The sequence below is a fragment of the Gouania willdenowi genome, chromosome 12 (genome assembly GCF_900634775.1).
Source record: "Gouania willdenowi chromosome 12, fGouWil2.1, whole genome shotgun sequence".
Lineage (NCBI taxonomy): Eukaryota > Metazoa > Chordata > Actinopteri > Blenniiformes > Gobiesocidae > Gouania > Gouania willdenowi.
In genome coordinates this window covers 20,538,348-20,552,804 of record NC_041055.1, presented here as the reverse complement: position 1 = coordinate 20,552,804, position 14,457 = coordinate 20,538,348, and the positions used below count along the sequence as shown (strand labels likewise).

The 14,457-nt window shown below is 37.7% G+C and overlaps 1 protein-coding gene across 3 annotated transcripts in view; it reads left to right on the top strand.

Moving 5' to 3' along the window:
- Positions 1-313: 313 nt before the first annotated feature.
- mat2aa (methionine adenosyltransferase 2Aa) overlaps positions 314-14,457 on the top strand; it is a 46,216-nt gene continuing 32,072 nt past the window's right edge. Inside the window, exons 1-9 of one of the 3 annotated variants that reach the window (XM_028462334.1) lie at positions 314-591; positions 3,745-3,822; positions 7,242-7,364; positions 8,273-8,385; positions 9,873-10,016; positions 10,820-11,038; positions 11,857-12,039; positions 12,404-12,537; positions 12,608-12,712. In XM_028462334.1, coding sequence (XP_028318135.1) covers positions 498-591; positions 3,745-3,822; positions 7,242-7,364; positions 8,273-8,385; positions 9,873-10,016; positions 10,820-11,038; positions 11,857-12,039; positions 12,404-12,537; positions 12,608-12,710 — 1,191 coding nt within the window. In that variant the 5' untranslated portion in view covers positions 314-497 and the 3' untranslated portion in view covers positions 12,711-12,712. Of the gene's footprint in view, positions 592-3,744; positions 3,823-7,241; positions 7,365-8,272; positions 8,386-9,872; positions 10,017-10,819; positions 11,039-11,856; positions 12,040-12,403; positions 12,538-12,607; positions 14,225-14,457 lie in introns of those variants that run through there. The other 2 variants (XM_028462333.1, XR_003675210.1) reach the window with 2 other exon arrangements.

Here is a 14,457-nt window from a genome sequence, read left to right as displayed (position 1 = left end):
TTTGAACGGTAATCATATTGAATATTATTATTATTATTATTTTTAATTATTATTATTATTATTTTTATTGTTGTTGTTGTTGTTGTTGTTGTTGTTGTTGTTGTTGTTGTTGTTGTTGTTGTTGTTGTTGTTGTTGTTATCAGCAGCGTATCTAAACCCATTAAAGTATACGTTATCAACTAATTCTTAATTAATTATTAACGTCTGTATATAACGAGTAATATTGTGAATCAATTACCGAAAATCCCAGTGATGTCACTCGGAATCGATGGATTCAAATTGCCCGCCAATAACTTCCGGGAACTATTTGAGTCTACATGAATCACATGACAGTCATTTCGAACTTCCGTTGTCGCAACTCTCTCTAAACGACTCCGGGACGCGAGTTGTTTATGGTGTGATTTATTTTGAACACAGATACTGTTACTTTCTGTGTCTCAGCTGTAACTAGCACGTGTATGTTCGGCTAACAGTCCATTAAACAACTTGTGAGCAAAATGAACGGACCACTGAACGGTTTCTACAACCATGCCTACAAAGATGAAGACTGCTTCCTATTTACATCGGAGTCGGTCGGAGAAGGACACCCCGGTGAGTATCAACGTGCTAACTGCTAACTTTGTACGGGAGCAGCGCACAGGTTAGCATAGCATCCCGTTAGCATCCCAAACAAGGTCATGTGGTGTAGAACTGTTAGCTACTCAGCTGTCAGCTGGAACAACACATGATTCCACATGGTGAAAGGCAGACAACCAGACATTTTCTGCCATTAAAAAGAGTTTCAAACTGTGGTTCAAGATCTGGATAGTGCGTATGTGCAGTGAGCTTTGTTTAGGTGTTAATAGATCAATTGTTAGCTTCTACGTTCACCATCACACACAGGAATCAGCCTCATGGATAATAAGTATTTGTACTTTTATTTATTTGATACTTGTGGATCCAGGACGGGATGATGACTTATTTATTTTGGAAACATCAAACTTTTTAGACCAAAATTAATGCAGTTTAGTATTTATTACATAGTTGCTTTTTACAAGCTTTATCAGTCTACAACTGTAGGTATAAGAAAAACCTGATTTCATTTTACCAATAAACAAAAAAGATATTGTACAATTAAATTGAAATACATGAATAATTGAAGACCCTGAAAAATAATATTGTTAAATCCAATAAAACAATATATATATATATATATATAATTTTAAAGCACAAAATACCAATTCAAAAATGCATTGCTTGTATAGGACTTGTATTGCACTAATTTCCGATATTTTATTTATTTATTTTATTTATTCAGTTCATTTCCGACATGGTTGCATTCACAGAAAGAGCAAAATCACATCATTGTTTTTTTTTTTTTTGTTTTTTTTTGTCCTTTTGCATGCCGGAAAGGGCGACGGAAAAAAGCATTATGCTTATCCAGATCCGTCTCCTAATTTGAACACAGATAATTTTACATCCAACCTCGTTTCTTCCTTTTTTTTTTTTTTTGTCCTTTTTTATGTGATGTATTCTCGTCTGCAGTCATTGTTCCTGTTGTTACTCCTCTTCACTGTCCTTTTTCTCCGTATCTCCTCGGGCTTTCTTTTCCAGTCGTTGTTTACGTTCCTCCAACTCTCCAAACGTAAAGTTCTTCTTCTTTCGGAGTACCTTCATATCCTCTGAAAGTCGCCTCAGCTTACGATCCATCCGGAAGACACATACACATACACATACCCCCATCATTAGCAGGCCAAAGATCATGACTCCTAGCAGATAGATGTCCTCCACATCTTCCACTGTCAGCTGGGAGAGACAGAGCATCTGGCTTCTCCCTCGTGCATCCATGACATATCCACCTGGGTATGTGTCCTTTGGACACGGTATTTCGTGCTGAAGCAATTGCCTCGTTGAGAAGATTTTGTCAATGGCGCTCAATGACCAGTTAATGAGTTCCATGTCGTCGCTGTAGAGTTCAATGAAGAGTTGACTTGAGATCTGTATGCATGTAGAAATGTACTCCTCGTTTTCTCCTTAAATTGTTTCAGATTAATGGACTGTTGTGTCTCTGCGATATGTGATTTAAATCAGGACGCCCCTAAACGTTAAATTGCCTTTTCTTCTGTTGCATATTGTATTCCACTCATAACTGGTGACATGAAGAAGAGATCAGCCTCATTTGTTTTCATCTATTTTGACATGTCTGTGGTCACAGAACTTGTTTTATTAATAATTTATCAAGATGCAAAATTCAGTTGCAACTTACAAAGTGCTCAATCAATTAATTTATTATTTTTCTTAGTAATAAGGTGATTTTTACAGGCTTCATACACACGTTTGTGGGTATATACCAAATTGGTATAAGTTACTTATAAATTAAATACCTTATTTTACAGTCATACTGTATATATATTTTGTGATCTTTGTGCGTTTCATACAACACTGATGCAATCAGAATGTCTGCACTGTAAATATTTTTTTAAAAAAGGTGCAAAACAATAATTTTTACTTTGATAGAAAAAATCACGGGTACACTTGACAATGATTTCTCTTCATTTTTCAACTTTAAACAAGACAAAGTTATTTTGAAAATTTCTAAATCCAGTTTGTGCCTGCATGCTGTAAATGTAGACACTAATGTTTACATTGTTTATAGTTTGATTTTATAATTTTGATGAAGATTTCTATATATGAATGTTTAACTATAAATCATGTAAAGCACATTAAGTTACCTAGTTTATGAAATGCCTTGCCTTGTTCTCCAGGTAATTAACAGATATTTGTGAATATATGAGGGCTATGGTGAATATGTGCATACATAACTTTGACAGACTCAAATCCAACCTAATATCAACACAATATTTTCTGTTTTCTAAGGATTAATACATTTATTTATTTGTCCCTTTCTGTTCTGGAGCATAAAGTGTCAGACCATGTGCATCTGCACACAAAACACATTTATTAAAGATCCATTAAGCTGCTTGTCCTGTTGTCTGGTCATATGGTGCAACAGGGGCAGCTTTATTGTATATAATAGGATTACCAGTACTGCTAAACATAGTTACAGTGGGGTCTGCAGCTCAGGATATAAAGGAGAAGCATTAATCCTCCATCAATTTATGTAGTCAGAGAGGACTTTGAGAATACTACTGTTTTTGTGTACCTTTAGACACCAAACAGTATGTATGCAATGTTCAAAAACACTAGATCATCTCTAAAACCTACACTATTTTATGTTAAAGCACAGTCTTTGGCAGTTGAACAGCTGTGCCCTGTCAATGTAATTGCATTGAGACTTCAGGAATCCAGTGAATGCCGTTACCTCACCAGATCTGAACTATTTGACAAAAAACTTTGTCACACCAGTTGCTTCGCATGCCCGGACCAGTGGGCAAGCACTGTTTGGTCGCCGTCTCGAGCCCTGCAGACGTCATGTCCTCAAAAACCCCACAAAACGACAACAAATATTGCAAGATAAAAGGATGTAATTTGAGCAAAATGTCCACTGGTATGTTGGATTTGCCATAAGGTGTGCAATAAAACTTTCCAAAAATGCTCTTTTGTCATCACTTAAAGGGACTGCATCCTATAAGCGACTTGACCAGGTTGGCATTTCAGTCACATGTGAATTAATATGCCTTTAACAGATTAGAAAAGAATATTTTTTTATAGATGGAAAAAAAAGTGTGTATTATGTTTGTTCCACCTTCACAGATTGCCCTTTACTGCTTTTTAAAAAAAAATGGTATTATTGTCTTTTCACAGACAAAATTTGTGACCAAATCAGTGATGCCGTGTTGGACGCACATCTGAGCCAAGATCCTGACGCCAAAGTTGCATGTGGTGAGTCCTCAGACAGCAAAGCAGAATGTTTTTATAATTGCTCGCCCCTTGTAGCATGTTTCAGTGTTTTCTCAGATGGTTCTCATGAAAAGTGTAGTATAATGAGTACTTCAGGCTTACAGCAACAGGATTTGAGTTTATGGCCAAAGTGGAGATCAGAAGTTGGCTTGGATGTTGTTGTTTTTTCAGGTACATTTTTTCTTCTATAGTTGAAAATCATGCCTGCTAGGTTATTTGGAGTTTTTAAATTACCTGTAGGAGTAAATATTAGGGATGTAAAGTTTAATCGTAAGGAAGTTATTAATTAATTCCTAGGTGTCACTAGGGGTGTGACAATGTCTCGATACGGCGATATATTGCGATATTTTTTTTGCACGATCGATTATCGATATGCTCATGCTAAGTATCGTGTTTTTATTTATTTATTACTATTAAAGATACGTATTTGTTTACATGGGTATGTTGACACTTATTTACAGATATGTTGCACTAAAATAGTGTCACTGTTCATAGGACACTTTTTCAATTTATTGTCTTTCAGAGATATAAAATAAAAATTTAATTTTTTCACTTAATATTTTTTATTTTTTTTTATGTCATAGATTATCGTAGATTGATTTCTGACCAATATATCGATAATTGCAGTATCATCATATCGTGAGATAATCGTCACCGTGAGCTGTGTATCGCGTATCGTATCGTGAGGTACCCAGAGGTTCCCAACCCTAGGTGTCACGGTTCATATCGATACTCTGAAAATTGAATCGCAGTACTTTTTTTAAACAGCAGAGGGCTATTTATCCTTCTCTTGTTTGAACTACGTCACTCACACGTGACGTGAGTGTCGGCACTAGGCATGGCCGGCCCAGCCTATACGCAGACTAAGCGGCTGCTTAGGGATCCCAACCTGGCAACCCCACTTGCACATTACTGGTACTGCTGTGCATTGCGCGCATCAAAACTGCAGGGTGCATTTCCAGTAATCTATCCAGCCATGCTTTTGCTTGTAATTACAAACTGGCAACCTAGAGAGTGACGTTGGACCTGACCTTGCCATGATTGGTCAGCTCATTGTAAGCAAGTACCGTGGAAGAAAATGCCTGATACAAACAATAGCACTCGTAAAAAAAACAAAAAAAAAAACCAGCAATATCTGTAAAAGTCACATTTTTCTATTCGCTCTTTCTGCTAGCGCATAGCATCTCTTCTTCACTGTTAGAATAGCTGCACGTCAACTGATTACTGGGTTACCAGCGCCCTCTGCTGGTCGAATCAAATATCTGCTGTAAATACAGTACACTTTTTTTTAAGTGAAATTGTTAAGGCACAAAATACATTTTCAGTTGCAATTTTTAAAAGAAAATGAACTATTATGCAGTTTTGCATTGTTTATTGTAGAGCCAGAATTTAAATACTTCTTCATTTGTATTGTTTCTTTATTTATTTCATTCAGCATTTATTTTTAGTTAGATTATTTTGAAAATGAAAGATAAAGGAAAATAGTGCAGTATTTTCTAGTTTTTTAATGATAAAAATAAAGGAATATTTTTCAGCCGTTTGTCTACAGTCTCATTTGGTAAAATGAATTGTGAGAGAATCAGATGGTGAACCCAGTATTGAGAGTCGAATCGTATCGGGAGTTGAGTCAATTGTTACATCCCTAGTAAATGGTGTTGTTACGGACAGATCCTGTGACCCAGAGGCCGGCCCAGAAGATTAATGAATGAAATTAAATGAGCAAGCTTGTTTAATCTCATGTATTTCTGTTTAGGCTTACTTGGCACCTCAGTTATTTTAGATTAGTCTTGTTTCACAAAATTTAAGTGGTTTTGTATGTAAAAACCAAAGTTGTAAGTCTTTCATTTGTCAAAAAGATATACATTATTTTATGAATATTCTTAGCCGTTCTGCATAATAGCTGTGAGATCATAGACCGTAAAACAAGCAAAAATTAAATTAGCTTGAGTGCGTTTGTTATCCAAGAAACACTATTTGCGGAACTGTCAGGAAAATGACCTCAGTTGACATATTAAAGGAGACAATACTCAAAGTGAGCACCTTATTGAAGATAATATAGTATAATAAAACCTGTTGGTACAAGCAGTGAAGAATGATCTCAGTGGACAACAGTGAGCAAACAGTTTTTATCTCAAATGATTTGGGAGAAGAAAAAGGAGGTCAGGCAACCGCTCCAAGTTTCAAAGATCTGTAATATTAACTTAGCATAATGCTAGTGTCGACCAGTTCTTAGGTTGATGAAAGGCATTCACTCAGATATAAGCGATCTCTGGGGGTTTTCACACTGAAAACTCCAAAGCACAGTAGATTACACACAGAACATTTTGTTAAGCACACTACAGGTTATATATAAATGTTAATAATAGGGTCACTCCCTGTCATTTCAACAAATATCCCACGCACTTCTGTCTCAAAGAATTCTGATTTTTTTTTTTACCAATTATTGGTGATTATTCAATAGGCACAGTGTACATTTTTAGTTTCATCAGATTAATACTTTTTTTTAGATATGGCCAATTTAGTCAGGGGGTATGTGTCCTTATTTTTTATTTCATTTTCAGCCTCTAATATCTCAGGAATATATCACATAGGCCTTCAGTAAACAATTTTGCATATGCCTCAGCTCCCTGTAATTTGATCAGCTTTGAGCTATGTATATAGATTGTTCACATCACTAATGATTAGCCACATATATGCATTGGATCTTGGATCATAGTCTGTTGAGATCCGGTTCATAACTGTTATGTGTTTTAATTTATAGTATAAAGATGACTATTTCTTGGGATTCATTTTTTTTTTTCTTTATGCAACATTTTTGGACCTCAACTTTGGGGCTATTTCACCACTCGTGAATATTGAAAATCCTTTACAGGTTTAAAGGTTATTATTTATTGTATATTGTAGAACATGAGATATTTGTTCATAATTAATATTATGTTTTTATAATAAATGTTTTTCTGATGCAATGGTTTTTATATTGTTTGTTACTCATGAAAAGTTAATAAACAATATAAAACAAAAAAATATATAAAAAGCATTGAATCAGAAAAACATTTATTTTGAAAAACATACACAAACAAAATCTTCATAATTCTTTGAGACCGAAGTGCATGGGATGTCCTAAAAATTTGTTGAAATTACCCAATAATTATGTTTTCCAACAGTAACTATGCTGTGAGGTTATTCAGTCTACATCCATCTATGCATAATATCTAACATGATGGCTGTAAATGTTTAAATGTTTTCTATAGATTTTTTTTTGATGTATCAATAACTTCTGTTACAAAGCACACAGATTCTATGTTAATCAGATAATCATTCAAATATTTTGTGTATCAACCCAAACAATAGACAATGCTCACTTCCTCACGTTTCACCTTTTTTTCATTGTTTTTCTGCAGAAACTGTTGCAAAGACAGGAATGATCCTCCTGGCGGGGGAAATCACCTCCCGAGCCAACGTTGACTATCAGAAGGTCGTGAGGGAAAAGGTGAAGCAAATCGGCTACGACGACTCCTCCAAAGGTAGCCGTCTGCACAGGTCGTTCTAGGTTTAAATTGGCTTTAAATATGGAGTCTATGGGCCTTTTTTACTTCAAACTAGTGCTTTAAATTTTGTCAAATCGTTCTGTTTTTAAGTTGTACGCATTTTTGGGTTGGGTTTGCCATTTTGTGGTAGATTATAATTCCATTTTAATGGGTACCTGTAGTGAATTTTAATCGCAAGCTTTATCAAAGTATCATATATGTAAATAGCAATACTAGAGATTTACTGTAGTTGGGTCACTTGGGGCCGTTGCATTTAGCCATCTACGCCAACTGGTATTTCTATAGCAGATTTTTCTCCTCTAAATCTCTTCAATGTCCTTATAAACTCGTCCCTCGGTTAGTCCGCTCTCTTGTCTACGTCACGATCACTGTCGCGTCTCATCTGTAAGCACCGTAGATCACTGCCGGCTGTGGCTGCTCTAATGCACAACAAGAGCTCACAATAACGGCTTTATACACATCCAAAGTAGCTCCAACATACCTCCTTTGGTTCTTTGTAGTATTATGTGAAATTATATTAAATAAAATGTAGGAGAAAGCACTTTAGAAACCTAAATGATGAGGAAAATCTGAGAAATCAGGTGGGACCTAATGTAAACACTGCACCGGAATCAACGACTTGGTTTCACATCAGCCCAACAATGGCTGCTCCCCATGGATTGCATTTTAAGGTAGAAAATTGTTCAAAAAAGTACTTAAAATGTTTGTGTTTTTTTTTAGAATAAAAGGGCACATACTGTATTTTGTTTATTCGTAATACATTAAACACATTTTATGTTGTAAACACTTCCACTACAGGTACCCTTTAAGAAGGTTAGGGGTGTTGAGAGACTCTTGGGAATGTTTATTGAAAGCCCAAAAACACTTACATTTATTTCTTACAGGTTTTGATTATAAAACCTGTAATGTGCTGGTGGCTTTGGAGCAACAGTCACCTGACATTGCTCAGGGGGTTCACCTGGATCGGAAAGAAGAGGATGTGGGAGCTGGTGATCAGGTTAGCCATTTAGGCCTTTGTTTAGTTAAAGCTGATATCCGGAGTTTCTGAGGAATCAATGTTTATGTATCATTCTTTTGAAATGCGAAAAAATACCTATCTTGTCTTTTACTATGGTCTACTGCCGGTGGTCATTCATATACATGAATGTATATAAGTCCCGCCTTCGTCCTATAGACCCCTACACAAATGCAGGAAAGCGCAGACTTTGCCCAGCCAATAGGCTTCAACTTCCTGGAGAAGGCCACTGGCAATCAAAGTGAATGCGCGTGCACTGTCACAACAGCAACCAGGTATCATTAATCAGCATAGCGTCATGGAGGAGCGATCTGAATTTCCAGTTACCCATTCCACGATTGCCAATGTATAAAGCTTCTACTAAAAAGAAAAGAAAAGTCCACGTACAAAGCTTGTGGATAAACGTCTTTGTGACCGCAACATGATTTGTCCTCCTGACAGAACTGGTGTAACTGAGTCAGGTTTGTCGTCGACTCCCTTGCACACTCCTTTTCAGATCTGCCCACAAATTTTTGATGGGATTCAGATTAGGGCTTTGTGATGGCCACTCCAAGACGTTGACTTTGTTGTCCTCAAGCCACTTTTTAACTATTTTGGCAGTATGCGTAGGGTCGTTGTCTATTTGGAAGACCCATTTGCGCCCACGTTTTAGCTTCCTGGCTGATGTCTTGAGATGTTGCCTTAATATTTCTACGTAATATGTTTTTTCTTCATGATGCCATCTATTTTATGAAGAGCTCCAGTTCCTGCTGCAGCTAAACAGCCCCACATCATGATGCTGCCACCCCCGTGCTTCACAGTGGTGTTCTCAGGTCTACAAGCTTCCACCTTTTTCATCAAAATGTAACGGTGGTCATTATGGCCAAACAGCTCCACTTTAGTTTCATCAGACCACAGGACATGTCTCCAGAAGTTAAGGTCTTTGTCTTGGTGTCTTTTTGCGAACTGTAATCTAGCTTTTTTATGTTTCTTTCTCGCTGAGTAGCCCTTCAGCCCATGTCAGTGCAGGACTCGTTTCACTGTGGATAATGACACTGTCTTACTAGCTTCAGTCAGCATCTTCACAATGTCTTTAGCTTTTGTTCGGGGGTTGATTTGCACATTTCGGACCAAAACATATTCATCTCTGGGACACAGAGCCCGTCACCTTCCAAAGCGGTGTGATGGCTGGACATTCCCATGATGTTTATACTTGTGTATAATTGTTGGGACAGATGAACGTGGCTCCTTCAAGCATTTGGAAATTGCGCTCAAGGATTAACCAGACTTGTGGAGCAATTCTCTCTCATTATTGCGGCATTTAGTAAAATGAAATAATTTTGGTAATGCAAACTGACCTGACACAGGAGAGGTTTAGTCTGATTTAACTGAAGACATTGAGAATAAGTGTTGTCTTTTTGCACAGTGTAGGTAAACGTCTGGTTTCAACTGTAGGTGTCTGAGCTCAACAATAATCACTGCTCTTACAGGGTCTGATGTTTGGATATGCCACTGATGAGACCGAGGAAAGCATGCCTCTCACCATCATGCTAGCTCACAATCTCAACGCCAAGATGGCTGAATTACGGCGAGACGGAACACTGCCGTGGCTTAGACCAGATTCCAAGACTCAGGTATCTTCCCTTCCTTGCAGTTAAACTCAGTTACCGTAACAACAGCAGGACACAACAAACACAATGTTTTGCAATCCAAGCTAATAATTAGCAGGCACAAAGGCTACAATAAGGGGAGGTTCAGGTTATTAGTGGTTATTAGTGGTTCTTTGAGGATAATGATGTTCAGTTCTTAATTAAAGAGTGGAATGCACTTATTGGACTCATTGGTTTGCAGTGTTAACAATAAACTGTTTTATTTGTGGTTTGAAATTGGCATTTTGAAAAAAAACAAACAGATTTTTAGTGTAGGTCAGAGGTGGGCAACTTTTATCACGCAGGGGCCACAAAAAAGGGATTGTCTGATCTGAGGGCCACATTATCAACATTGATGTCAGCGTTAAGAATAATGACCGATCTGAGCATTAATACAGGGAAGAACAATACGTTTGTGTTGTCATTTTATGTGTTTTTCTTGTTTTGTGCTTTCTATTGTTGTCTAGTGTCTTTTTACTGTGGTTTTGTGTGTTTTTAAAGTGTTTTGGCATATTTTCCTTATATTTTCCAACCTTAACCTTGTAGGTTAAGGTTGGCTAATGTATATTTTATGTTTATTGTATGTATCAATAATAAATGTTTTCCCTTTGAAAGCATCTGTTTGGTTCCTTACTCACTGCATTATAACAATATATATTTATAATCGACAAAGATCTTACACCCACTGTATAATATATATTATATAATATATCAATAATTATGTATAAATGTAATAATAATAATGATATATAATATTCAAGGTTACACGTTTATTGTGTTCCCTTCAGGTGACGGTGCAGTACAGGCAGGACAGAGGAGCGATGGTGCCATTGCGCGTCCACACCATTGTGATCTCTGTGCAGCACGATGAGAGCGTGGCCCTCGCGCAGATGCGTCACTGTCTGAAGGAGTTGGTGGTGAAAGCCGTTGTTCCAAGTGGGTACCTCGATGACGACACCATATACCACCTGCAGCCCAGCGGGCGCTTTGTTATCGGAGGTCCACAGGTGAACCATAGTATTTGTATCATGGTTCTTTTTAATTTTTCACCATAGAAAATATGGTTGTTGTCTTACTGGGACTTTGATTGTTGGTATCTATAGCTGGATTTCCATTACCTTTGGAAATGTGCAAAATTTAAATACCGCAATGATAACAGGTAATGGAAACACCTGAATTTTGAAAAAATATCGCTAAAAGGTTTTTACGCTTTCATGAGGAGGAATTTCTGATGTTTCAGTATTGAAATGTGTTACAGAAGCGCTATGGAAACCCTTTTTTTGCAAATACACGTCACAGAACGTGACGTACGTATCTGGTTACAAAACTACTTCTCTTTGAGAAAACAAGAAGAGTCCGAGTCATTTTTTAGCATTGTACTTTAAAATCATTACTGCCACATTAGACGTGAAACAACAAAGCAATACTAAGTGTTATAAGGAGGTTCTGAGCGTCCATCTTCCTGTAGTGACGTCTCGTGGGATGAGATTTCACGGGAGTTACGAGGCTCCTGTCCAAAACAACATTCAATGGAAACACGTCCAAATTGCAATAATACCATGTCGACATTTAGAAATATCGCTTTTATTTTGTTAAAATCTGTAATGGAAACATAGCTAATGTGTGTTTTAGTTAGAATTCTCCTTTTCCTTGTGATATTTACCTCCTTTCACCAACTCTTAGGTTTGCATATAATCTCTATCCTGCTAATTTAGGGATGTGTTGGCACATTTACCCAAATGTGTGTTTTAATTCAACTAAAAATAATTTTAGCTTTCTCTCCAATGCTCAGCCCAATAATGTTTTACATTTTGTCTTCCCACAGGGTGATGCTGGTCTGACTGGGCGTAAGATCATTGTTGATACTTATGGAGGTTGGGGAGCTCATGGAGGCGGAGCCTTTTCTGGGAAGGATTACACAAAGGTTGACCGCTCTGCAGCCTACGCGGCCCGATGGGTGGCCAAGTCTCTAGTTAAAGCTGGACTGTGCAGGCGTGTTTTAGTCCAGGTGAGGTCACAGCACATTTATCCAACATTAGAGCGTTTCCTTTCAAAAATATACCAAAAGCATCAAACCCTGGAATGTTAAATTACATTCAAACCTGTAATATTTAATGGAACTTTCTAAAAAGTATAAAAAGACAGAAGAGTGTGCTGGTTATTTAAAGGCTTGGAATAGTAGAAAATGTTTGGAGTTTTTTCTCGGTAAAGGCATCATTTGGTTTTTGGTCTTCATACTTTTTCTCTTTTTGGCAGTAAATCTATGTTTTATGCCAATGATCAACTTGTGCATAGATTCTCAGCGTCCTGGCCTATGCCAGGTTTCTAGTGTGGACTGTGGAAATGAGTCCTTTGTGTATGTAATGTGTCAGGTGGCCTATGCGATCGGAGTGGCCCATCCTCTGTCTGTGTCCATCTTTAATTATGGGACTTCTCCTAAAAGTGAGCGGGAGCTGCTGGAGATCGTGACGAACAACTTTGACCTGCGTCCAGGAGTGATCGTAAGGTAAAAGCTGCTCTGTTCTCAGGCTCCAACATGCAGCCGCCCACTTTGAACCAATCGTTCTGTTTTTCAGGGACCTTGACCTGAAGAAGCCGATCTACCAACGCACAGCAGTGTACGGTCACTTTGGCCGTGACATGTTCCCGTGGGAGTTGCCCAAGAAGCTGAAATACTAAAGGTTTATTTCAGGCATACCTGTGTGTGTGTGTGTGTGCTTGTTCTTCACTCCTTTTTCTTCTTCACTTTCAACTATTAATGCTAACCTCTGCCAAGATGGTACAAATTCTGAAGCTGTAGCTGTAGTTCGCATGGAGCAGCAGATCAGACATTATTTAGTGAATACTCTGCTTTCTAAGGCTTGTCCCAGCAAACAATAAAAGTTGAAATAACTTAAGCCACACATTAGAACTAGAACATTACAAAAAACAAAACAGTAGCACATTGTTTGATGTCCTCACACTCCTATTTTTGAGTATTTGATGCATTCATGGTAACATCATTTATTGATGCAGTCCCTTCAGGCCATTTATTTCTGACGTTTTACAGAGAAGTCGGAAGCTGCTAATGAACCGTGTGGTTCTGCTGGGCTGCATCAGAAACACTCCGGGTTCTGAAAGTGGAAATCTTGACAAAAGGCGCTGCGCTCGCCCCCATCCTGAGGCTGATCCTGGGTGTGAGTACAGAGAAACTCAGGTACCGTCACCTCAGGGTGGGGGGCTGCCTTCATCACAGAGCAACACTGCACTAGAAATTGATTATATTTGTATTTAAATGCTGTGGGATGAAAAAGTTTGACAAGTTGATGGTGAAGAATAGATCAGCAGCTGTAGAGAGACTGAGACAGAAAAAGCAGGATTGTGGTTTTGATATTTTGGCTTCTGTTATGGTTAGTTTTCAATAAAGGAACAGGATTTTTTCTTGCACATGCTAATAGAGGTGGAGATTGAATGCTACAAAGTAAAAGACCAGTGTGGGAGGTGTTCTGTTACATTTGAATGTCTACGTGAGCAGTGGGTCTACGTCCCTATTGAAATATATTTATGTTGATTGATTGACAACTAACTCTAGCACTGGTGTGAGTCTTTAAGTTAAGGTTGCATGGTGTGGATTTTCAGTGAGGCAATCAAAGAACTTACCACTAGATGTCACTGTATTCTTTGCACGTATTTATATTTTCTCCCATTATGTTAAAGTTCAGTCCTTTATTCGCCCTCTTAATGATTTATGAGCATTTGGAGGAATTGGTCAATGCTGTGTTAAATGATCAGTAGACACGTTGGATTTAAACTAGTGAAAATGACATTTCTAATGTACTTAATCTAGTAATTATACTGGTAATTTGTCTTTTGTTTCTACAGCATTTAAAACAAACAAAAGAAAGAATCTAAAACGTATTATTTTGTAGTGTCTCAGCTTATCCACACTGGAGACAGTTGGCTGGTGTTGTACAGAGAAACCAGCCTGTTTACATGTCTCTGAGGCTACTGCAGTGTTTTCACTTAGGTAAGATGTTGAAGGTCGGAAGTGCCTTTTCATTCTCTGCCCCTGTGATTCTCCTCAAAAACTGCTCTTCTCGTCACATTCTACCAAATCGTCACTGAACTCTTTTCGCCGAGTCTTGCGTATAGTGTGTATTTCAAGCTTTGTAGTTCTCTTTGTGGATCAGAATAAACTGGATACTAGTTCTGAGCACCAAGCCTCTGCTTTTTCTTTCAAAAACATATCGCTAGATACAACCTTTGACATTTGTTTTGGTCTGGAAAATTTTTATGTAAAATACGCCACGTGCATAAAAGCAGAAATTGGCTTCAGTCAAAGCCACTTCCGCTGAAGGCAGAGGAAGTGGCTGCTGTAACTGAAGCCAAATTCTGCTTTTACGTCTCTTCCTTCAGAGGAAGTTACTGATCCAAACCAAAAATCATC